Source organism: Sycon ciliatum, chromosome 12, assembly GCF_964019385.1.
Source record: "Sycon ciliatum chromosome 12, ocSycCili1.1, whole genome shotgun sequence".
NCBI classification, from domain to species: domain Eukaryota; kingdom Metazoa; phylum Porifera; class Calcarea; order Leucosolenida; family Sycettidae; genus Sycon; species Sycon ciliatum.
Genome location: NC_088654.1, coordinates 10,703,645 through 10,727,467, shown reverse-complemented (window position 1 = coordinate 10,727,467; position 23,823 = coordinate 10,703,645). Strand labels below are relative to the sequence as shown.

Genomic DNA, 23,823 nt, shown 5'->3' with positions numbered 1-23,823 from the left:
CACTTATAAATCAAAACAAGAGAACATTTTTATCTGTTTTCTAATATTCTCTGTGAAACTTGGTTCCTCCCTCTACTGGAGCTCACGCCATTCCGCCGACTTGACTAGACACTTCACTGACTCAAAACTGCCATCCAGAGCACAGGAGAAGTCCATCGAGTCTTCGACTCGGCACACTTTCAAGAAAGCACCATTCCCTGCTCAACACAGTGTTCCAGGGAATTCACCAATCATCAGTTGAGCTTTAGTAGGCTGGGGAAGATTGTGGCTGAAGATCACCATTTTCATAATACTCCCCAGGCCAAAATGTTTCCAGGGATAAAAGTTTACAGAGACATTCACAATTCACGAATCACAACGCTTTCACCTCCAAACCAGCTAGTCGCAAGCCCAAGCTGGGAGCAACATCATGAAAATTTATAGTGATAGCGACTTCGATGAAAGTTGGTTGCTCCAGTGGGTGTTCAACCAACTTTCCTAAAAATTAAGGAGTAAATTGAGCAGGGAGTGGCGCTTTCTTGCAGGTTTGTCACCTCGAAGGTTCTACTGACTTCTCTTGCGCTCTGGATGGCAGTCGGGAGTCAGTCAAGTGTCAAATCAGCGCAAAATCACGAGCTTCAGTGTGTGAAGTAACCACCTTTTTTTTTACAATTATCGCCGAAAGTCGCCGAAATCCTCGAAATCTCCCTGATAGGATGAATATTTGATTCATTGGGGCTCCTCATGTGCTTGCTTGTGGGCGAAGTGTGTGGACACAGTGAGGTTTGCGCGCCAATACTCTGTGTAGAATACAGAAAGTGTGAATTTCGAAGTCCAAGTGAAGTGAATGTAAAAACGGTCTCTGCTTGGATGGCAGCTACACCATAGCCCAGTGGTTAGAGCGTCCCCGGTGTCTAGCAGAAGGCCCCCCGGTTCGAGTTCTGGTGATGGAAACCAATTGTTTTTTTAGATTTTCCCTTTTCAACTCTCCAACTGAAGAATGCAATAATAATTACTTTGATTGATTTTTTTGGTCACTCCTCATTGGGTGACGAACTTCCATTGATGACTCACATAAAACGATTCGGAAAGTAGCATTTTTACATTTTGCTGTGTCCCTACACATTTTCCTGGTGGTTCCCTTTCTGAACTCCCTCACATGTGTGCAAACTGCACAATTTCCTGATTGTTTGGCTTGATTTCCTTGAGTGGATCCTATGTCACTACCGGTATTACTAAAAAACTGCGTCACTTACGCAGGGTTTGACCAACATCCTTAAAAAACTGTGTGGCAGAGGGGGAAACAATCTTGTAAACGTCCGTTGTAGATGGAATATTGTAAGTCACGCTCAGGACGGCATCAACAAATGAATCGCAACAAGTGCAATTGGTCTTACCTATGGCTTATTACCTTACCTATTGTGGAAATGGTGGGCATAGTGACCGTTCTTATCTAACACCAAATTACTACTGTAATACCCAGGTGGCGTCTGATGGAAGACAGTTCCACTGTGTGCTGACTTTCCAGCTCGCAGCTTCGCAGAATTTTCTCGTTTTCTGATCTTGTGGAAACATTCTACACACTGTTGAAGGGACTTGAAGGACCACAAGCTTTTCAAGACTGACTTGTATCATCTCATCCTTCTTGTTGTAAAGCTTTAAGCTACGGCTAAAGTCAAGAAGAGAAAGCGCTGCTTGTTACAACGAATAAAACTGAGAAAGATTCCTCTTTCGGAAACTGACACATGCGTAGATCTACCGTCCGCAGAGAAATCCACAGCTCGTCACACAGACTACATGTATTTAGCTGCTGGCGAAGTGGACTGTCTGCCTGACCTTTGGACAGGGTACTAGGGTACTGATTTTGAACACAACGCTGCACCTGATCTAGACAGAGTACAGAGGTGGCAGCTGAACTCTGCTCCTGATTTTCGTGCTGGAGTGCCCCGTTGATTCTATTGCTTGGTGTTAGAAGCTCATGCGTAGATCTACGTGCTGGTTCTTTGCGATGCGAGCACATCGATTTGTGGTCGGATTTCAGTTGACACCACTGTATGTACTTGGTCCGACTTATTAAAATGTGCGTTTCGCTTCGAACGTCAACCAAACAAATTCAAATAATCTCAGGATGGAATAAACTTTACAGCTACCTAACACTATCCTTCAGTTGTCAATTTGTGATGTTGAAGAAGAAATGGCTCCAACTCCAACGGAGGCAGCGGCTCGGGATCCTAGTCGACTCGAGAATTTTGCGTCCAAATTTTGTCGTCAGAGGACTCCTGTTGCTTCTCGCGCAACACAGAGAAGGCCTGGTGCTGAAATCAACACCCCGCTGCGATGGGGGATTGTCACGGAGTACCAGAACCTTCTGGACGATCGTGCTCGAGTGCCTCCTGGCGGATTGAAATCGCTGCAATCCCTGTTTCCTTGGCAGAATTTCAGCAAACGCGTCATCCAGAAACTCGTGCAGAAAGCACCAGCATCGCTCCGTCCAGTTTGCTGATCTGTCTCGCAGTCGTTCACGATGTGGCGGCCGACGAATCAAGATCACAGAAGTGATCGTCGAGAAGTTGATCGAAAAAAATAACCGGCCTTGAGGTCGACTTTCAGGCGACAACCTGGCTGGAAAACTGAAGCGCAGAAAGGGTGGATTATCCGGCGGATACGGTGCGGAGTCCTCGGAGCCGGGATCGCGATGCGTCACAACTTACTTACACAAGATCGCCAGTCTCCGGGCCCGCGGGGCCAGTGGATTCGTGAAACAGGCAGGGAAGAGCACGCATGGTCTGACTGCATGACAAGTCGACACAGATCAGACGCATGATCAGTAGACCTACGCGCGCGGTACACGGTGCAGTGGTGGCCAGAAGTGATTTTTTTATGCGTGGTGGTTTACTTGTTCGCCTCATTTGAAGGTGTCGTGAGAGCTTCAGGCGAAAACACCTGCACCCACCATTCTGGTAGTCGTACTGCACGAGGAGGAGGCGAAGTCGATCGTCTAAATCGTGCCTATGGAGTGAAACAATCAAAGAAGCGCAGTGTAGCTTGGAGGAGATGAAAAAAATGTCGACGTTTTGCAGGTTGACGCACTTGCAGATGCGCCCTGAGACACCAGCAGCGATGAAAACTAGAAGGTCAGGCCAAGAAACGACAGAGTAGTTATCTATCTAACGTCTCTTGGTTGATTTTTTCGTACAGGTGCTCCTTTGTACATATGCTTGAGTTTTGAAGTGAAGCGCACATTTTAATAAGTCGGACCAAGTACTTGTACAATGTTTCATGCTGTCAAACCAACAACATGATTGTACATGTAGACTAGTTGTAGTGCATGTATTGCCTAGCTAATGCGCTCTGTATCAGAAGTCGTCAGAAGTCAATTTCTAAAGACAATAGTCTGTCTTGACATGCTGCGGGTGCAGAAAAATATTACCGACTTTTGGATCCTCTCTGCCCCGTGACGACGTTTTGGTTGCGACGGGTGGACGCCTCGTCACGGGTGTTTGCAGTGCATGAACTCTGGCCAGTCGTCCCCGTACGCAAAATGCGTACGCATTCGGATCTACCGTACATTTCCTCATGTTTTGGGCGAATCTGAGCGGTACGACGCTGTCGAATTGGGCCTGAATTTTCCCTGAACCAGCCGCTATCGGAGTAAAATTAGGTGTTTTGAAGGCCACACGGGAACACTGCGGCCATATCTTCTTTCCTGTGTCGTTTGTTTGAAAATCGGAGTGTTTTTGAGCTCGTAGTTTCGTCTTCGTTGTGGAATGGCCGTGCGTACATTCTCCTTGGAATTACCAAAGTCACATCCCCGTTTATTACATTACTAAGAGTTTTGCCGGCAGCCACGATAGTTTTTATCCCTGCTTCCATACGTCCTTTCATTGAACAGCCAAACGAAACTTTGTGGCGCGCTTTAGTTTTTTGTGGCGCGGGGGTCTCAAGTTTGTCACTTCGAGTTGTACACAACAACCACATCAACACCTCAAAGGACCAAAAAACCAAGTGAGCAAAGTATTTCAACGTTGCGATTTTGCCTGGCCTGCTGTGAAGATGGAGACTTCTACTCGGTAGCAGATACTCGTACCAATAAGCTGGGAGGGAGAGCGTGGCGAGTAAAATGATGGGATGAAAAGAGCCACATTCTCTTTCGGAAAAGGTCGTCGTTCCAACACACTTGCTCTACCCAGATCTGCAGAAGGCTAGATTTTGCATGCACGTGCGAGATTCGCATCCGCCGCGCACATAGCCAGAGTCGAAATTTTTGTACTCTCGGATTTGCCGCCATCTTGACGAGTGGCCACTGCGAAACACCCGTGTCGTGTCGCACCTACACGTACATGTAATGGTGTTATACAGAAGCCTTGCTTGGTAGTTTAACATGTTTTTCGACCTGTAACATGCTGTCAAAATCGAAAAACACGTACATGTAGGTGCGATTTGTTTTCTGTACCGGGCGGGAGTGGGTCCCTGGGCGGTGAGCCCAGATAGAGATAGCCCTTGGTGGAAAATGCCTGCAGAAAAAGTGACAGAATCTGGTACATTTCTTGTATTTTTTTAATGCATGTTTGGTATGTGGATAAAAAATAATGGAGCAGAGGTCATGGAAGTGCCTTCCTTAAGGTTTGTATGGTTCTGCCATTTTCACTACCTTTCGAGCAGAATCTTCCATGTCCAAGCATGATCCGTCAAGGGCTAGGCCCAATACAGTCAATACCAGTTGTTGTTGTTGTTGTCGTCGTCGTCGTCGTCGTCGTTATTATTGTTGTCTATTGATTTTACATCGCATGTAAAGCGCGTAATTCTGCCCAATAAACACTCCGCATGGAAAGCAGATGACAACACAGACAGCGATGGCCGCGCCCTAAACTCTACCTTCAACACCTTAGGTTTAGAGCTTGTAAACTCAAACCAAGGAACCCGTCCATCCACTTTTGGACCTTATCCTGACGCCATCCGCCACTGCACGCATACCAGTACTCTTCCTCCATTCTCTGACCACTGTCCGGTCATAGCAAAGATGGATTTCGGCGCCTCATCCACTATGCCACCCACTAAGTATAAACGCCATGTGGACCTCAATCTGTTTCGAGACCCGCTTATGGCTCAACCGTTACTTGAACGTGTTATCGGTGCTGCCGGTGTAAATTTTGCCTGGAGAGCATGGTCATCGCACTTTTTTTCCATACTTAATGCGTGCACCATAATTGAAACGGCAACGCCGCCCTGGCAAGCACATATGGTCCAATGATCATCTGCGAAGAGCACGATGGCTTCAGCAGAATCTCTACAAATTGCACTTGCAGAAACCTGAGGATCTGCAGATTAAAGCAACCTACTTCATTGCAAGAAACAGCTACAGAAAACAACTACGCTCAGCTGAAAGACCGTACACCAACAAGCTCGCAGCTCAGCTCTCCAATGGATGCAAGAAAGGCAGCTACATAAATTATGGTGGCAGCGTGCTAAACGTCTGTTTGGGATCAAAAGAAGGCAACTACCATGCCGGATTTGGAGGACAATTCAGGGTTCGCATCCACAACCCAGATTGAAGCCGAGGCGTTGGCTCGCCACTTTGCTGCATAATGTTCTACAAGTCATGCTGAACCCCATCTAGCAAGTAGCCATCAACAATTGCCCCGTGCTTAATCTCAGTCAAACGCACCTGAACAGTTCCGATTGACGAGATTCACTCCTGGACAGGTGCACTTTGATCTAAGTCATTCGAGCCCCAGGAAAGAATCCTCTAATCCGGAGATCTTCCCAGTTATGAAAGGCCTAGCCGATCTTCTCTTTGAGTCCCTTGCATATTTGTACAACAGAAGCATCTCAACAGGAACCTTTCCGAGTGCCTGAAAAACAGTAAAGTCCGTGGGTGGCACATTCTCACAGTTCTCTCTCATCAAACTAAAGGAACTTGCCCCCCATCATTGCAGATTGATGGCATCGACCTTTGTCGCGCAGACACTTCTTAGCACTTAGGTGTGCAGCTGGCATCGTTGTTGCAGTTTGATGCCGACTACGACACCATCCACATCTCTTTCTCGAGGAGAGCGCATCTGCTATGCTTCATGGCACGGTCTCTACCATCATCTGTAACATTATTGCTATACAAACAGTATGTTCGGCCTGCGTTAGGATATGCAATTCCGGTCTGGCACTGCCGCATGACTGCACAGCAACTTTCAGCATTGGATGTTCTGCAGGCTAAGGTATGCCGCCCCTTTCTGCGGAAGAAAGCAGTTCAGTTTGACACACATGAAACGAAGGAAAATCTTAATAAGCTATGTTTTCAAGAGTCTTTGCAGTATAGAAGGCAACTCATCTGTCTTGTTCTTCTCTTCAAGTACGTTAATATCTATCCCCACTACTTATCCAACTTTGGTATACATATCACAACCAGTGCACGACGTCCCAATAAGCTAATATTGACAAACCATGGACAGCGCTGTTCAAATCTTTTTTTCCTTAAATACAGCACCCGCTGGAATTGTCTGCCCCCTAAGATCACCTCCTTGACCAGTTTAGGCGAATTTAAGCAAGAACTACACAAACAGTTTTACGAGCATTGGTTTCACTGCAGTGGAATTCCGTTGAATATGTAGCGTCACATCGTATTCTTCAGAAGCTTATCTCCGACACACTTGTCATCATTTACATGTATTATCCCTGTTCTGTACGCTTACAATCATTATGCTCAAGCGCAGAGCTCTGCCCCAGACTATGTCTTTTTCTCTTTCTCTGCTCACCTGCTCATCACTTCTTTTACATATTTGGTATTATGGAAAGTTTGGAAACCCCCTCGATAGGCTAAAGCCTTTGGGGAATCCTTAGCCAATGAAAATAACAAAATTACGAATTATGAGAGCGATGACAACCGGTAAGAAGAGCAAGAAATGAAGACAAAAAAATAAGAAATCGGAAATAGTAATGAGTGGAGGCAGGGTTAAGTCGAACAGAAAAAGAAATCTCAAATTAATACAAGTCGGGTCATCGAAGCAATATTTCTTCCCACCTCAGCAGCAGGTTTCGAAAGCCATTACATCTATCCCAAGTAAAATACGCGATGACAACAGGTAAGAAGAGCAAGAAATGAAGACAAAAAAATAAGAAATTGGAAATAGCAATGAGTGGAGGCAGGGTTAAGTCGAGCAGAAAAAGAAATCTCAAATTAGTACAAGTCGGGTCATCGAAGCAATATTCTCCCCACCTCAGCAGCAGGTTTCGAAGGCCATTACATCTAGCCCAAGCAAAATACGCGTAGCATGGGTTTGAACTCACGGACAGATACTATCGACTTCGTACAGTCGGGCAGATTATTCCAGAGGCGGCAGTTGGCTAGAAGCTAGGGCTTGACCAAGAAGCATTGTGGACCAGGGGGGGAGGGGAAGATTGCGTCCCAACTGAGCACGCCTGGCCACACCTGTCACAACAGTTCCCTGACGATTACAGAACGGATTCGAAATGTCAGGAGTCGTAGCTTGCATTCCCCTCGTTCCAGCACTGGGCAGACAACCAGGATGGTGTGCAGGGGAAGAGTGCGGGCCAGTGGGCACTCATCGGCCACTCAATGGATGCAACCTTTATCTAATTTGGCTATACTGTACATGTACTGTGTTCCGCTGCTCAGAGGGCAATCCTCGGAGAAACGCATTCGACGCATATAGAATGTCCGGTATTATAAGGGCCGAGTATTACAGCATCGACTGCCGCCCTGTTAGATAGTGCCCGATTCGGCGGAGGATCCAGTGGATGTATAACTATGCTGTGAAAGAAAAGCGACCTAAAATGGTGTGGATCCTTACAAAAGCTGAATCCAAGTGGATCCAAAGGTCAGCGTTGTCATGACTCTGGGCTGGCTGTGACGTAACACTTTCAGACCTGTCATTTTTATTTAACATCACAAACCAAACGAGTATGCTTGTCCAATATTATCATGGGGATGGAAAAGGTCTTACTATCTAGCTTCTCCTAGGGAAACTATTCTTCATTTTTTAAATGACTTTATTTCGATTCGCTGACCAAAACTGACAAATAAGTCATGTACAATCTGTTCTGCAATAATGATAAGCCAAGCACAGCACAAGCACAATAATATCATGATTTCTCCGAAACACGCAACCATTCGCACCAGCAGGTTCGCAGAGATAATTGTTGTCGAGCTGGACTGTGTAGCTCACCAACTGGCAACATGCATCTGATCGATTCAGGGAGACTCGCCTCGGTTGCGGAGTGATCGAATGTGATGATTTGTCGACGTTCTCCGCCATGTTTCGCGCAGACCTCCCCTGAGATGTTGACGATTAGGTCTTCTCGTGGTACTTGCATTGCACGCTGCCCTCCGCCATCGCTGACCGACAGAATGCTTCAGGTAAGCAGACAACTCCTTCGCTTGGCCCAGCTACTTTCACAGAACCTCTGGAAGTCGTTCCAGGGAGCTTAGTAGAATATGCCTTCCACAGCAATCGAGATCGACAGCGGGCTGTGCGCACCCTGACGAACCACACTTCGCCGCTTTCACCTTCGTGGCCCGTAAGACGATCATTACTCCAAACCGCAGTGCGTTGGTGTCATCTTGTTCAAACCCAATCACTACTTGACTCACTTCTAGCCCGACACTCGAGCGCGAGCGACTGCGACCCCTTCCGCCAACAAGAAAAAAACATTCTTTTCTTCTCTTGATTTCTTTCTTGATTTTCTCCCAAAACGCGTAAATCCCCAAAGGTCGATTTTCCCAGCCGGTCATTTGACTTGGGCATTCCCAACAGACCCTAAGGTCTTATAATTAGTGAGAAGGGATTCGGGAAGTGCATTAAAGTGGTCAGCACCAAGGAATGAAATAGATTTGAATCCATCTTGAGTTTGCAGAATGGGTAAAGAAAGGCTTGTTCGCTATCATCTCTTCAGCGATGGGCATGTGGAAGTGTGTGTGTGTGTGTATGTGCGTGTCCACGCCGCAGGTGGAAGGACTGTGCTGTCCGGGATCTACGTGCCCGTGGTGTGGAGGCATCCTGGTATGATGTTGCATGTGAGTCTCGCGCGGAGTGGCGCAGCACCTACCAAGAGCCTGACAATGCGCCTGAGCCGCCGCCCCGAGTGGTATGTACGGTATGCGGACGGGAATTTGCACGGAAAGGAGACATGGCTCGGCATAATTGTCTGGAGGAGCGTGCGCGGCCTGTGTCTGAGCAGCGGGGCGCCAATCAGTGCGGGCGGTGTGGGAGGTGGCTGAGAAGCCGCTGTGGCTTGGCCCTGCATGTGTGTGCCTCGACGGTGGATGCCACAGTGCCAGCTGGAGCTACGGGAACGTCGGCACTGGCGGAGGGATGTTGTGCCGCGCATTGTGACAGGTGTGGTCGCTGCTTTCGCGGTGTCCGGGGACGGGGCAGGCATCAATGTTCAAGGGTGGCCCATAGACCAACAGCAGAGGAGCGCTCGACCTTCCAGCACGTGTGCATATGCGGCAAGCGGATGCGACAACCCGTGCACCTGGAGCGTCATCGGGCGTCGTGCCCTCTATTTCTCTCTCTTCTCAAGTTTCCCCGTGATGGGATCACGTGACCCTTTTGCGGCAGTGACTATACAGGACATGTGTGTGTGTGCGTGCGTGTGCGTGTGTGTGCGTGCGTGCGTATGTGTGCATGCTTGGGTGCATGGTGACCATGATGACCCCTATGTGAAAGCACAATCCTGGAAGCCGTGTAGTGAGATGCGAAAAATGTGGCGTTTCAAATGCATTATTCATTTATTCCACCATGGCGTGACGCCAGTAAGGACGATTGATAAGTGTGATAGAACTGATACTAGCAAGAAACAGTTACATAGAAATTACCCGGGGAAGCAGTAAACAAAAACGTATGCGGAACCCCCCGCCCCCCCCCCCCCCCTCCCCTCCACGTTCGTTAGACCCTCAACAGCTGACTGTCTTGGGAGTCTCAACGCAAGTTGATACCGTTCTTGCCAAAACAGTTCCGATAATACGATGCATAACCAGCTCTGCTCTCTGCTGGCTGATTATTTGTAGCATTTTCTCCAAATTGTACTGTGACAGTTGCAGAACGAGAATCGGATCACACCGTCACGCAGCTCACGCGATGTACATGTATGACAGGCATGATACAATCATAAGGATTGACGGCTAAAAGCCGCAAGATCTATTTTTGATGCCCATGCCATGCGCAAAATGCGTGCACGAACACGTATTGAATCGTGATCATGTTTTTTTATATTAGCAGTACTCAAGGATGCCGACAGCCAGACTGTTTCGGCCAAGGAGGCCTCATCAGTGCAACTCCGAGCTTAAAATAGGATTGAACTGTCAGCCATGGGTACGAGAACCACAGAGATTAGGACAGCTCGATGTACTAGCGTTGAGAGTGCTCAAACTGCTAGAAGCAGCGGGCAAAGCATACAGCTAACCAGCGCAAGTGCGTCCTATATTAGCAGTACATGTACTATTGTTGGTTTACCGATATTAATTTAACACATCTCAGGCAGTGTTGAGTAACGGGGTTGCCGGTCACAACACCTGCACAGGAATACCTGAAAACATAATAATAATAATAAGAATAAGAATAACGTTAGTGTATAAACCCTTGAAAAATCAATTGCTGTCTCTGAAACCACCAACGTGGTGGGAGGCTCATGTTGCCAATTCGTTGTTGACATTTCTAAATACCATCTTTAGACCTTCTGAGGCACGCAATACAGAACATTAGCAGGGCAAAAGAAATGCGGAACGTGAACAAATTAATGCCATGATGCTTGCGGTTCGCTACGCCTGTCAGTGTCAGCCAACAACGATACAATTCAGGTCGCCAGAGCTTGGTACCGGTATGTCTCATCCCCTTCACCTCCTCCCTCGGAGTTGGTAGCTGCTTGCTATTCGCTGAAAAGCCATCATTGGCCTCTTCAGTGTACTTTGCCGATAGTGAATTCCATATGAAAAGGCATACACTAGGCACGCAGCAATGAATGCAATGTTCCTTTGGTGGAGAACAACCTTAGTTTAGTTCAAACCCAGCACCATGCGCTCTGTGGCCACCATTCACACTAGCAACACCACTCCCAAGTCGTTGGAGATATTGGCGACAAGAACATTTTCCCCTTAGTTGCGACGGCCGCTGACATCCGATGAATCGATTAAAAAACCGTCCCACCCAAAAAGGTAAACACATTTTTAAATGTAACATTTCCCGTTGAGGTCCTGTACTGTCATGTAAGGTACTTGTACATTTACATACATGACATACTTGCACTTACCGAGAGGCTGATGAATGTTGCCCGTCCCATGTTTACCAGTCCAGTCCCCTTGCCGGCGTCTCCAGCCGGTTCAAAGAATACAGAACAACACTAACGCCACTAGAGACGTTTATTATCACGAACTGGTCGTGAATCAATTGACAAAGAATGAACCGATCGGTGTGCAGGCCTTTTCAATATGTTTTGTAGATTTGACCAGCAATGTTGCCGGTGCAGCAGCGATTACCGTGTGCAGAACAGATACGAATTCTCATGCACACGACTAATGTTATTCGTACTCCACTACAAATTTGTTACAGCTGGTCGTGTCTAGCATATTCTTGCTGCCTGTGGCGGGAAGTTGACACCTGTCGACTGTATGGCACGTGACAAGCTCACATCTGGCACAAGAAGCATGTCAAACCTCTCAGTTGGTAAAATTCAAAGAAACCATCACTTCCCAGTAGTTCCTACCACGTACAATGTGATGGTTCTTCAAGGAGCTCATCCTTCACTACTAGTTCATTTTCAGTAGGCTATTGAAATACATGTACATGCACGTACATGTGCTATAGTTCAATAGTAGTAGTTCCGCGATTGCTAGAGTGCTCACCACTGCAAGGACGCAACAATACCACGAAGGCAGAACGGTGACAACTGGTAAAAATATAGTTGCAACATGTACTACAATTGTTTTGGTCAGCGAATCCAAATAAAACCAATTGAAAATGAAGAATAGCGACCCGAATAGAAGCTACAAAAGTACGGAGAATTAGCAAGACGAAATTCCGGTTCGCGTTCGCTCTCCAAGGAAAGTCGAACTCAGTGACGGAATTCGCGTTATGAGAAGGATTAGCAAACATCATTCGCACATGCATGACGTTGACACGACGTACATTGTGAACAGACAGTACGGCATGGTAAATTTATGACTGCCCTGACACAAATCCGCGATTCGTGTTCCAACTACTTCTCCGAACGAAAAATGCGAAAGTTCGCAATCCAGTTCGCGAACTGAAAAATGTTTGCGAACGGGAACGCGAATTTCGTCTTGCTAATCCTCCGTAGTAAGACCTTTTCCTCCGCCGTCGTAATATTGGGCAAGCCTGCCCGTTTGGTTTGCGATGTTAAAAAAACAAGCAACAAAATAAAAAAAACTTCACAAAGAAGGTGGTAGACATCACGCATCTGCATTAAAGAAAAGGTGGGTTGTCATGGACCCACTACCGCCTAGTACAGAACAAACTATGGATACGTGCGACACGAGGCGTCCACCCATGGTACCCACCACATCCAATACTTCCCCATGGCCCATGGGCACAGTGGGTTCAAAAGTCGGTATTTGTCCGGTAGGGGTGAAACTGTTACCCTTAAAGGCTACAAACGGGTACATGGCTTAGCGGGCCGGGATCGGGCACCCTTTAGCAGCCGATAGTAACAGTTACTATACATTAGCCATCCACACTTCGTGTGAGGAAGACATGCGAAATTATGCAATTCACAGCAATTACACTACATTGCGACAAGCGCCGAACGTGCTACATGCGAAACAGTCAAGACTGTCATATGAAGCAGGGTCAAACAACCAACAACACATTAAAACTGTACATCGAACAGTACGACTCTCCAAGCCAGCTACTAATTTAACCCTTTTACGCACGACTTCAGATCGTTATTATATGATCGAAACTTCAAGCCGGGATTTCAGTGGGCGATCTTCATCTGTTTTCGATGCCTCCTGAGAGGCGATAAACCAAAGACGAGCGTTGCCCTCCAGAAAACTCGCCGCGTAGCTCAAGCGCTCCTCCGCGTTGTTCAGCTGCAGGGACTTCATGGCGAGTTCTATGGCGAAGGCCCACTCCTTGAACTCTCTTGTATCTCCACGAAACACAGGCGGAGACTTAACATGGCGCATGCGTGGCCTCTCTCCGCTGGGAGCTTGAGCACGTCTTGGCGTTTGATCTGATCCATCGCACTGACCGAGTGCGATAAGGTGATTCAGACGCTTCTGAATCTCGAATATACCGTAGGCGACTAATGCGGCCACTGCGCATAGCCCGAACATGACGAAAAGAAAAACCATCCTCTTGCTACCAGTGTAACAGTCCAACTAACTTCAGTAGTCATTCTTGGAATAAGCAATGATCCTTGCCATAATGCATTCTTATATACATGAACAAGCAATGATGGACATAACACCTAACAGCAGCAGCGTGATAATAGCAGGTGATAAGTGTATCCTATTCCTAGTGTTAGTAGTAACAGTGAATCTGTTACACTCGCGCTTTCTCGGATCGATTAATTTCCTGTTGGAACAGTTGCAGGGCAGCTTCCCGCCACTGTTTCAACAGGCGATGGCTCCAAAGCATGCCTGGAACAAGCCATATCGAGGTTGCAAGCCACCCCTCTCAGCAAAAAAATCGAAGAAATTCGAAATTTCAATGGTGGAAGATATACTATGAAGAGAATTTCAAAAAGTATGTTTCGCGGAGTGATCGCTCGACCTACGTCATTCAAACTTTGCAGGATGGTTCAGACGTACATGCTAGGCATGGAACCACAGGCAATGATGCCATAGCTGACACACAGAGTACCACACACAGCAGATTCATGTGCACAGATACTAAATTAGTGGACGTCGTCATCTTCTTCCCGCTGATCTCGAATGTACTATGACGTGCTATTTCGCCTGACGCGATTGATAAGTGTGATAGAACTGATACTAGCAAGAAACAGTTACATAGAAATTACCCGGGGAAGCAGTAAACAAAAACGTATGCGGAAATCCCCGCCCCCCCCCTCCCCCCCCCCTCCCCCCCCCTCCCCTCCACGTTCGTTAGACCCTCAACAGCTGACTGTCTTGGGAGTCTCAACGCAAGTTGATACCGTTCTTGCCAAAACAGTTCCGATAATATGATGCATAACCAGCTCTGCTCTCTGCTGGCTGATTATTTGTAGCATTTTCTCCAAATTGTACTGTGACAGTTGCAGAACGAGAATCGGATCACACCGTCACGCAGCTCACGCAATGTACATGTATGACAGGCGTCATACAATCATAAGGATTGACGGCTAAAAGCCGCAAGATCTATTTTTGATGCCCATGCCATGCGCAAAATGCGTGCACGAACACGTATTGAATCGTGATCATCTTTTTTTATATTAGCAGTACTCAATGATGCCGACAGCCAGACTGTTTCGGCCAAGGAGGCCTCATCAGTGCAACTCCGAGCTTAAAATAGGATTGAACTGTCAGCCATGGGTACGAGAACCACAGAGATTAGGACAGCTCGATGTACTAGCGTTGAGAGTGCTCAAACTGCTAGAAGCAGCGGGCAAAGCATACAGCTAACCAGCGCAAGTGCGTCCTATATTAACAGTACATGTACTATTGTTGGTTTACCGATATTAATTTAACACATCTCAGGCAGTGTTGAGTAACGAGGTTGCCGGTCACAACACCTGCACAGGAATACCTGAAAACATAATAATAATAATAAGAATAACATTAGTGTATAAACCCTTGAAAATCAATTGCTGTCTCTGAAACCACCAACGTGGTGGGAGGCTCATGTTGCCGATTCGTTGTTGACATTTCTAAATACCATCTTTAGACCTTCTGAGGCACGCAATACAGAACATTAGCAGGGCAAAAGAAATGCGGAACGTGAACAAATTAATGCTATGATGCTTGCGGTTCGCTACGCCTGTCAGTGTCAGCCAACAACGATACAATTCAGGTCGCCAGAGCTTGGTACCGGTATGTCTCATCACCTTCACCTCCTCCCTCGGAGTTGGTAGCTGCTTGCTATTCGCTGAAAAGCCATCATTGGCCTCTTCAGTGTACTTTGCCGATAGTGAATTCCATATGAAAAGGCATACACTAGGCACGCAGCAATGAATGCAATGTTCCTTTGGTGGAGAACAACCTTAGTTTAGTTCAAACTCAGCACCATGCGCTCTGTGGCCACCATTCACACTAGCAACACCACTCCCAAGTCGTTGGAGATATTGGCGACAAGAACATTTTCCCCTTAGTTGCGACGGCCGCTGACATCCGATGAATCGATTAAAAAAACCGTACCACCCAAAAAGGTAAAAACATTTTTAAATGTAACATTTCCCGTTGAGGTCCTGTACTGTCATGTAAGGTACTTGTACATTTACATACATGACATACTTGCACTTACCGAGAGGCTGATGAATGTTGCCCGTCCCATGTTTACCAGTCCAGTCCCCTTGCCGGCGTCTCCAGCCGGTTCAAAGAATACAGAACAACACTAACGCCACTAGAGACGTTTATTATCACGAACTGGTCGTGAATCAATTGACAAAGAATGAACCGATCGGTGTGCAGGCCTTTTCAATATGTCTTGTAGATTTGACCAGCAATGTTGCCGGTGCAGCAGCGATTACCGTGTGCAGAACAGATACGAATTCTCATTCACACGACTAATGTTATTCGTACTCCACTACAAATTTGTTACAGCTGGTCGTGTCTAGCATATTGTTGCTGCCTGTGGAGGGAAGTTGACACCTGTCGACTGTATGGCACGTGACAAGCTCACATCTGGCACAAGAAGCATGTCAAACCTCTCAGTTGGTAAAATTCAAAGAAACCATCACTTCCCAGTAGTTCCTACCACGTACAATGTGATGGTGCTTCAAGGAGCTCATCCTTCACTACTAGTTCATTTTCAGTAGGCTATTGAAAATACATGCACATGATTGTACATGTGCTATAGTTCAATAGTAGTAGTTCCGCGATTGCTAGAGTGCTCACCACTGCAAGGACGCAACAATACCACGAAGGCAGAACGGTGACAACTGGTAAAAATATAGTTGCAACATGTACTACAATTGTTTTGGTCAGCGAATCCAAATAAAACCAATTGAAAATGAAGAATAGTGACCCGAATAGAAGCTAAAAAAGTACGGAGGATTAGCAAGACGAAATTCCGGTTCGCGTTCGCTCTCCAAGGAAAGTCGAACTCAGTGACGGAATTCGCGTTATGAGAAGGATTAGCAAACATCATTCGCACATGCATGACGTACATTGTGAACAGACAGTACGGCATGGTAAATTTATGACTGCCCTGACACAAATCCGCGATTCGTGTTCCAACCACTTCTCCGAACGAAAAATGCGAAAGTTCGCAATCCAGTTCGCGAACAGAAAAATGTTTGCGAACGGGAACGCGAATTTCGTCTTGCTAATCCTCCGTAGTAAGACCTTTTCCTCCGCCGTCGTAATATTGGGCAAGCCTGCCCGTTTGGTTTGCGATGTTAAAAAAACAAGCAACAAAATAAAAAAAACTTCACAAAGAAGGTGGTAGACATCACGCATCTGCATTAAAGAAAAGGTGGGTTGTCATGGACCCACTACCGCCTAGTACAGAACAAACTATGGATACGTGCGACACGAGGCGTCCACCCATGGTACCCACCACATCCAATACTTCCCCATGGCCCATGGGCACAGTGGGTTCAAAAGTCGGTATTTGTCCGGTAGGGGTGAAACTGTTACCCTTAAAGGCTACAAACGGGTACATGGCTTAGCGGGCCGGGATCGGGCACCCTTTAGCAGCCGATAGTAACAGTTACTATACATTAGCCATCCACACTTCGTGTGAGGAAGACATGCGAAATTATGCAATTCACAGCAATTACACTACATTGCGACAAGCGCCGAACGTGCTACATGCGAAACAGTCAAGACTGTCATATGAAGCAGGGTCAAACAACCAACAACACATTAAAACTGTACATCGAACAGTACGACTCTCCAAGCCAGCTACTAATTTAACCCTTTTACGCACGACTTCAGATCGTTATTATATGATCGAAACTTCAAGCCGGGATTTCAGTGGGCGATCTTCATCTGTTTTCGATTTTTTTCGAAAAACCCCACAGCTGAGATGCATGCGGATTGAATGAGCATTAAATCTACGTACATCACAAATAATACAGTTCGCGAAAAATCCCACTGAACATGATTGCGCACTCAACAGTGCATTCGCTCTCAATGGAACTCAATAGGTTTTTAACACTTCACTTCGGCAACTTTTATTGATCCGAATTCGGTCTGGTTTTTATACGAAAGCTTTATCCATATAAACCGGTCTCCATACAACTTGTATCCAACAAATCATAACCGTTCTTGAGTTACAGCGGTCAATCGAATGCTGCATTTTCCACACTGATTAAATTGGTCTCTTAAATAGACATTGGCTCTTTAATAGGCTCAAATCAACTCACACACTAAATCACTGACTCTCTATCTCTCTCTCATTTACAAAACACAGTCTTAATTATCATGGCTATAATTGGATACGCATGCATTGCTGTAACCCACCTCTCAATCACAGCTCTTGTCCGCCTTGAGCGAATGCAGCGCAAGGCGGCCAGAATATGCTTCCGGCTTCCCCTCTTCACTCCTCTGAATTATTCAGCACTTCTTCATCGGCTCAAATGGCCGACAATATTCTCTCGCCGCAAAGTAAACCTCACCCTCCTCGGTGCACACTTCTTAAAAATACCAATAAGCCCCACAACACATACGCATGCTCAACACCCCCGCTCAAGTTACGCCCCAGTGTAGCCTTCAACACTCACACTTGACACCTCCCACCCACCAGAACCCACCACTGTAAAGACTCCCCACTGTACAAGTCCCCAGAATACTACAATGCCTTCCCTGCTAGCAATCGTGATGTTCCCTTCCTCCCTGCTTTCAAACAAGAAATCTACTCACTGCTGATTAACTCAATCTGCTACTGCAGCGCTCACCATCACCCATACTTGTAAAATTCAAAGTGACGTAAGTGCCTTTTTTCTCACCTTCTCGTAAACTTATCTCTTATTGGCGATGGTGCTATCATGAGAATAAAATAATTCAAACGAAAAGCGATCAATGCAAGGCATCGAGCTACATGTATATCAGGCATCGCGCAAGGAGCGAAGCCAGCAGGTAGCAAGCCAGCAGGTAGCAAGCCAGCAGGTAGCAAGCCAGCAGGTAGCAAGCCAGCAGTGAAAGGTTCTTCAAAAACACTATTCAATGGCGAGACTCTTCGACGCCATGCCAAACACTTGATGGGAGCAGAAATACAATACAGATAATGTAGCAGCACCCGAACACGACACCTGTATGACAAGGCTTGCCTTGTATTGCGCTGTATTTGCAGAAGGATTGACGGCTAAAAAGCCGCAAGGTCTATTTTTGATGCCATGCCATGCACTCACTGCGTGCGCGGAGAGGTGCTCTTTTTTGATTACCGCGTCGGCCAAGCAATTGTCCAAGACACTTGCTCAGCCCACACATTGACTTTTGCTGGACATACGTACATGTAAAAAGTAAAGTTTGCACGTCCGCGTTCATGTAGTACAAAAAAAAGAACAGAACAAAGGGACAGCTCAGCCAGATTGCCATCCAGTGGATGCTGCCAGTCAAGTTGTGCTGGCAGTCGGCGACTGTCAGTTGCGTGACTGAGACACTTGCAGAGTAGCCGTGTCTAGCATTCATGTTCCACACTTTTTTTATCCGATGATCTTGTTTTGTTTGCTATGATTCCGTGATTTTCTGCTGGTTGTTTTTCTGCTGTATTTTTTACCAGGCGTGAGCCATCTCCTGATTTCATAGGTGCCAAACATTTTTTTTAAAGAGGAAGAGAAAGAAGAGAGAAGAATGAGTAGAGAACGAATAGAAAAGGAAGGGATTGGATTGCACAAATGAGCTACATTTTAAATCTCGGCGAAAATATTTGGCTAGTAGAGTTTTAGCGTGTGTTTAGGCCGCAGACCATATTGGCCACGCTTGATTAGCTGATCTTGAGCGTGCTAGTACTTTTGTAAGCGCGACTTTTGTTTCTCCTTGCTTGTGCAATGGCGTTTGCAATGGCTGCCTTCCCTTTCTTCGCATAGTATAGCCAGTTAGTTTGACTTAGTTCTAGCACTGGGCTGCCAATAATGCCGCTGCTGCATAATGTTCGAAGCTGGTATTCCAAGGAGAGAGTTGTACGTCGCGTTCAGTCTTTCGTGAGAAATAACGCGACGAAATATGTCGAGCCTGTTGTGGAGTCTGAGATTGGTGAGTCTTGAAGAACCAGAGCGCGACTCTGGGCAGAATGAGGCAGAAGGATGCAAGGGGGAAGTGGTTTTCATGCCCGACGATGTCCTTGTAGGACGAAGGTATGCGTCACACATTTTTTAATTGTTAATTTCCGCCTGGCATGGTCCCCTCGACGTTCGTGATAGATGCTCACCCACCACTGATCGTCGAGGTCAGCCACGTAAACTATTCCTTCTTGGACATCGACGACTGGGATCCTGGAGATTGAGATTACTAGATGAAAGGTTGTATCGTGCCATTGTCTTCATGTGTTCATTAATCATTATCCATCTATGTTTTTGAAACTCGGGTATTGAGCCAATAATAAAAGTAGAAAGGAAGGTCTTTCCATAACCTTGAACCTTCCAAGTTGGAAGGCTGTCGGTTAGCGCTACGGAGATGTGTTGAAGCTAGGTGTCAGGACGTCGAATGTCTCAGTACTCTGTCAGTTTTGTGCCTAGTTGTTGCACTTTCTGACTGTATATAGTATCTAGTTACAGTGGTGGAGAGTTACTCTTAACTCGTTTCCATTATGTCCTTTTCCTTTCTACATCTATGTTTTTGTTCGTCATTGTTTGTTGTCGGATCTGTCTTTTGTTGGAACCATTGCTGTATGGCGACAGTACTGCACGATTGACTGTGTGAGGATGCCACCTTTGAAGATACAGTCTGGTTGTACATATTGGCTTTGTAAATTTTACATTAGTGTATATTTATAGCATGCATATACCATAAAATCTACAAAACACATACTTCCGCCCGGGATACGTTGTACCAAGAGTCCATAACCCCGGGTTATTGACTTTTGGTTATATCGTAAGGTGTTAGGGCAGTACCGGTATCAGTAGATTCTCTTCAGATGTTTTCAAGACGTTTTTTAGAACACGGAGGCTCCACTTCAGCCAATTCGACCTTTGTGTAGTGATGGTGATTGTCTGATTGATCATAATCAGTTTTCAAGAGTGCCAGTGTTATCGCTTGACTTAATAGAGAGGACATGCCAGTTTTTTGCCGGATCCTACATTGTATTTCTAGGATTTGAGTGTTCTCTATTACCCCCCCCCCCCCTCCAGAGTAGGCCTTTGCGGATTACTATGATGCCGACAGAAAAATTGGCAGAATTCGTTACTTTTTCTGGTACGTTTCATGCATGTTTGGTATGTGGATAAAGAAATGGAGCAGACTTCGAGGGATTGCCCGCCATAAGATTTGTATGGTTCTGCCAATTTCACTGCTTTTCGAGCAGAATCTGCCATCTTTTCAAGCTCCCCGCCAATGCCTACTTCAGAGTGTTGTAATGAATGCAGATGATGATAGAATGCTCAGAATAGGGAGGTTCTGCTATACGTGAAACGTAGAGAAATCACGTAGAGAGCAGGTGTCTGGGTTAGAGTCTACGGCTTCGCGTGTTTTGGCTCCAGATTTCTACGCGGAGATGGGGTTCTCTACGTTGCGGCACACGCAGAGAAAATGCGTATGGCTTGTACGCATTAAGCTTTTAGGGGCCTATTATATGTGCAACTCCAGCCCGGGCTGGAGCGAGCGGGCCAGCCCGCCAAGGGTGTTTACATGGGCAAGGCCGGGCTGGTCGCCAGCCCGCAGTAAGTTTATATGCGCTGAGCACACGCCAGCCCGTTGTGAGTATGCAGCAAACACACTACGACTGTAGTGTGCTGCCCCGGGCTGAAGCGCAGGGCTGCAAGCCATACTCAGGTTATAAACCTAAAAACTTTTTTCTCACACAATGTATTCTTCTGCTGATTTCTTTTCGCGCTGTGGCACATGCTTGGTGTGTTGTATCACCTCGTTTCTTTTTCTTGTTTTTCACATCTTTAGCTGTCCATATCAAAGTATTTTGCAAGTAGTTCCCCTTCCATTTTAATGTAAATCATGCATGTCGACAAATAAACAGTGCTCACTGCACGTCCTTCTTGTTGCTGTACAAAAAGCTTCATAGATTTTCAAGACAATATCGGGAATCCTCTTTATAACTTCCCTCAAAAGGTGAAAGTACCTTTTTTGTAGTATGAACGCAGTGTCGACACCATAATAATACAACTCTGGCCCGGGCTGGTCTGTTTATATGTGCTTTTTCTGACCCGCCTAGCCGGGATCCCGGGTGCCTCGAGGCGGGATCCCGCCTCGTCGGGCCAGCCCGCTTGCCATGTAAACGCACCACAGGTTTTGTGCGGATTTGTGTACAACCCCGAGATCCCGTTGGAGTGTCGATCAGCCCGGGCTGGAGCTGCACATATAATCACCCCCTTAGGTGCAGATCGCTGGAATTCGCTCCCTGCTTCTGTTCGTATTTGCTCCACGCTATCAGACTTCCGCTCATCTATACAAAATCATATAGGGTACCCCGTAAGAAGGCCCTAGGCCTGTGGGAATGCCCTATTAAAAATTTTTAAAAATAAATAATACGGATTTGCTGGGTATCGATCAACTGCATGCAGAAAACTGCCAAATATGGAAGGGGAAATTCCCAGTACACATGCCACGTGACTTCTCTAGGTGAAACGTAGAGCAGAACAGCATTTCTTTACGTTACGGGAACGCGAAGAAAGTTCGCGTGATTCTTTGCGTCGCGTTCCCAAAACGTAGAGCAGAACCTCCCTTATGTTGAATACGTATTACGTACATGTACAATGACAGAGATCCACAACGATGTGGAAGTTGAGCCGACACTCCAACCCATCACCGGTGAAGCCTTTCGCTATCGTACTGCCAATGTTGAGCCCGATGCGCGAGCGGACATCCGGGTGCGGGGCTTTTGGAACCATAGCCGCAATGCATTCTTCGATACGAGGGTGTTCTATCCCCACGCAGCGAGCTATCGGTCCCAGCCCATTGCATCTATTTATCGCAAGTTGGAAGGTGCCAAGAAGCGGGAGTATGGCGAAAGAGTTAACCAAGTTGAACATGGCTCGTTCACACCACTGGTCTTCTCCTCTTGCGGCGGAATGGGTCCAGAGGCAGCCATCGTCGTCAAGCGGATTGCTGATGCTCTGGCTTCTAAGCGCAAGGAGAGCTACAGCAAAGTCGTTTGCTGGATGCGCTGCTGCTTGGCTTTCTCTCTTGCTAGGTCTGCGATCCGGTGCGTTCGAGGATCACGCTCCGTTCGCCGCCGTCACATCAACCTTGTGCCTGTCGACCTCGTCCAGGCTGAGGCTCGCCTTGCTACGCATTAGACTGTCTTCACAGCCATTTTAGCTTCCTCCTTATTGGACTGTTTTCACAGCCATTGTAGCTTCCTCCGTATAAGACTGTTTTCACAGCCATTTCAGCTCATTTTCTCTCGGTACTAAGCTGTTGACCTTGCACTTGTGTTTATTTTGCCCGTACAAGAGGCTTGGAACCACATGGGGAAAAAAAAAAAAAAAAAAATGACATACATGTACAATGTACATACACCGGGCGTACGAGCAGCGTATCCGCGACGTGGAACATGCTTCATTTGTGCCAGCTGTGTTTGCCACAACAGGTGGAATGAGTCGCCACTGTACAGCTTTGTATAAGCGTATTGCGTGCCTGCTAGCAAAGAAGAGCAAGGAGAGAGAGCCGTACAGTGTGGTGATGGCATGGGTCCGCTGCCACCTAAGCTTTGCGCTCCTCCGGGCGAGCCGCGGTCATGTGTCTCCGTGGATCCCGCAGCCTCAAGGTCTCCGTCGACTCTACCACCCCTGCTTCTCTTGTTGCTGCGGAGGCAGTGATTCCAGGGCACTAGCTCTTGCAATGTGACTTGGCATTCGTGTGGTCTAACAGCAATTTTCATTTACACTTTTGTTATTAGTTTGCTTCACACCTTTTATCAGTCATTACGTATGATTTATAATGCAGTGGCAGTACCAGGCGTGGGCCATCCCCTGGATTATCAAAATGGGTGCTTTATCATTTTTCTGTTGTTTTTGTTTTTGTTTAAAAAAAAAAGAGTACGTACATAAGGGTTATGTACTCTTGATCATAGACATACAGTACCATTTGAACTACGTACATGTACGATTGTACTAGTGCAGTTCAAAACTATAGACGCGTAGGGTTTTTGAAATATTTCAAATTTGGCTGGAACTTTTTGAGAATAGTTTTCGGAATATTGCTCAGGATCGCTCCACAATTACTCACATATAGTTTCTAAAGGATTGGATAACAGAAAAAAAACAAAAAACAAAACAATGTACATACATGTAGATACCGTGCGTACATGTCTGCGATTGATTGGGGAGCACTGCCACAGGTTGTCATATCTAGTACTATAGAGGAAGCTTCAGTTTCAAGTAGTTGGCATCTCTGTACTATAGAGGAAGCTTCACCCCGAACATTGGCCGATCGGCTTGAAATTAGGATTATTCCTACTACATGTAATTCCTACGGAAGTGTATGGAAAACAGTTCCAAACACCTCATGAAACCCATTTCATCAATTTTCACACCTGTAGATTGTTTAGCGAAATCCTTCAGCCCAAACCAAATCCTACATGTACATGATTATAATATTAT

The 23,823-nt window shown here is 46.4% G+C and overlaps 1 protein-coding gene across 1 annotated transcript in view; it reads right to left on the bottom strand.

Moving 5' to 3' along the window:
- Positions 1-11,379, bottom strand: part of LOC135828487 (signal peptide, CUB and EGF-like domain-containing protein 3) — a 126,738-nt gene extending 115,359 nt beyond the window's left edge. The window contains exon 1 of the mRNA XM_065340931.1: positions 11,242-11,379. Coding sequence (XP_065197003.1) covers positions 11,242-11,271 — 30 coding nt within the window. The 5' untranslated portion in view covers positions 11,272-11,379. The remainder of the gene's footprint in view (positions 1-11,241) is intronic.
- Positions 11,380-23,823: the final 12,444 nt, after the last annotated feature.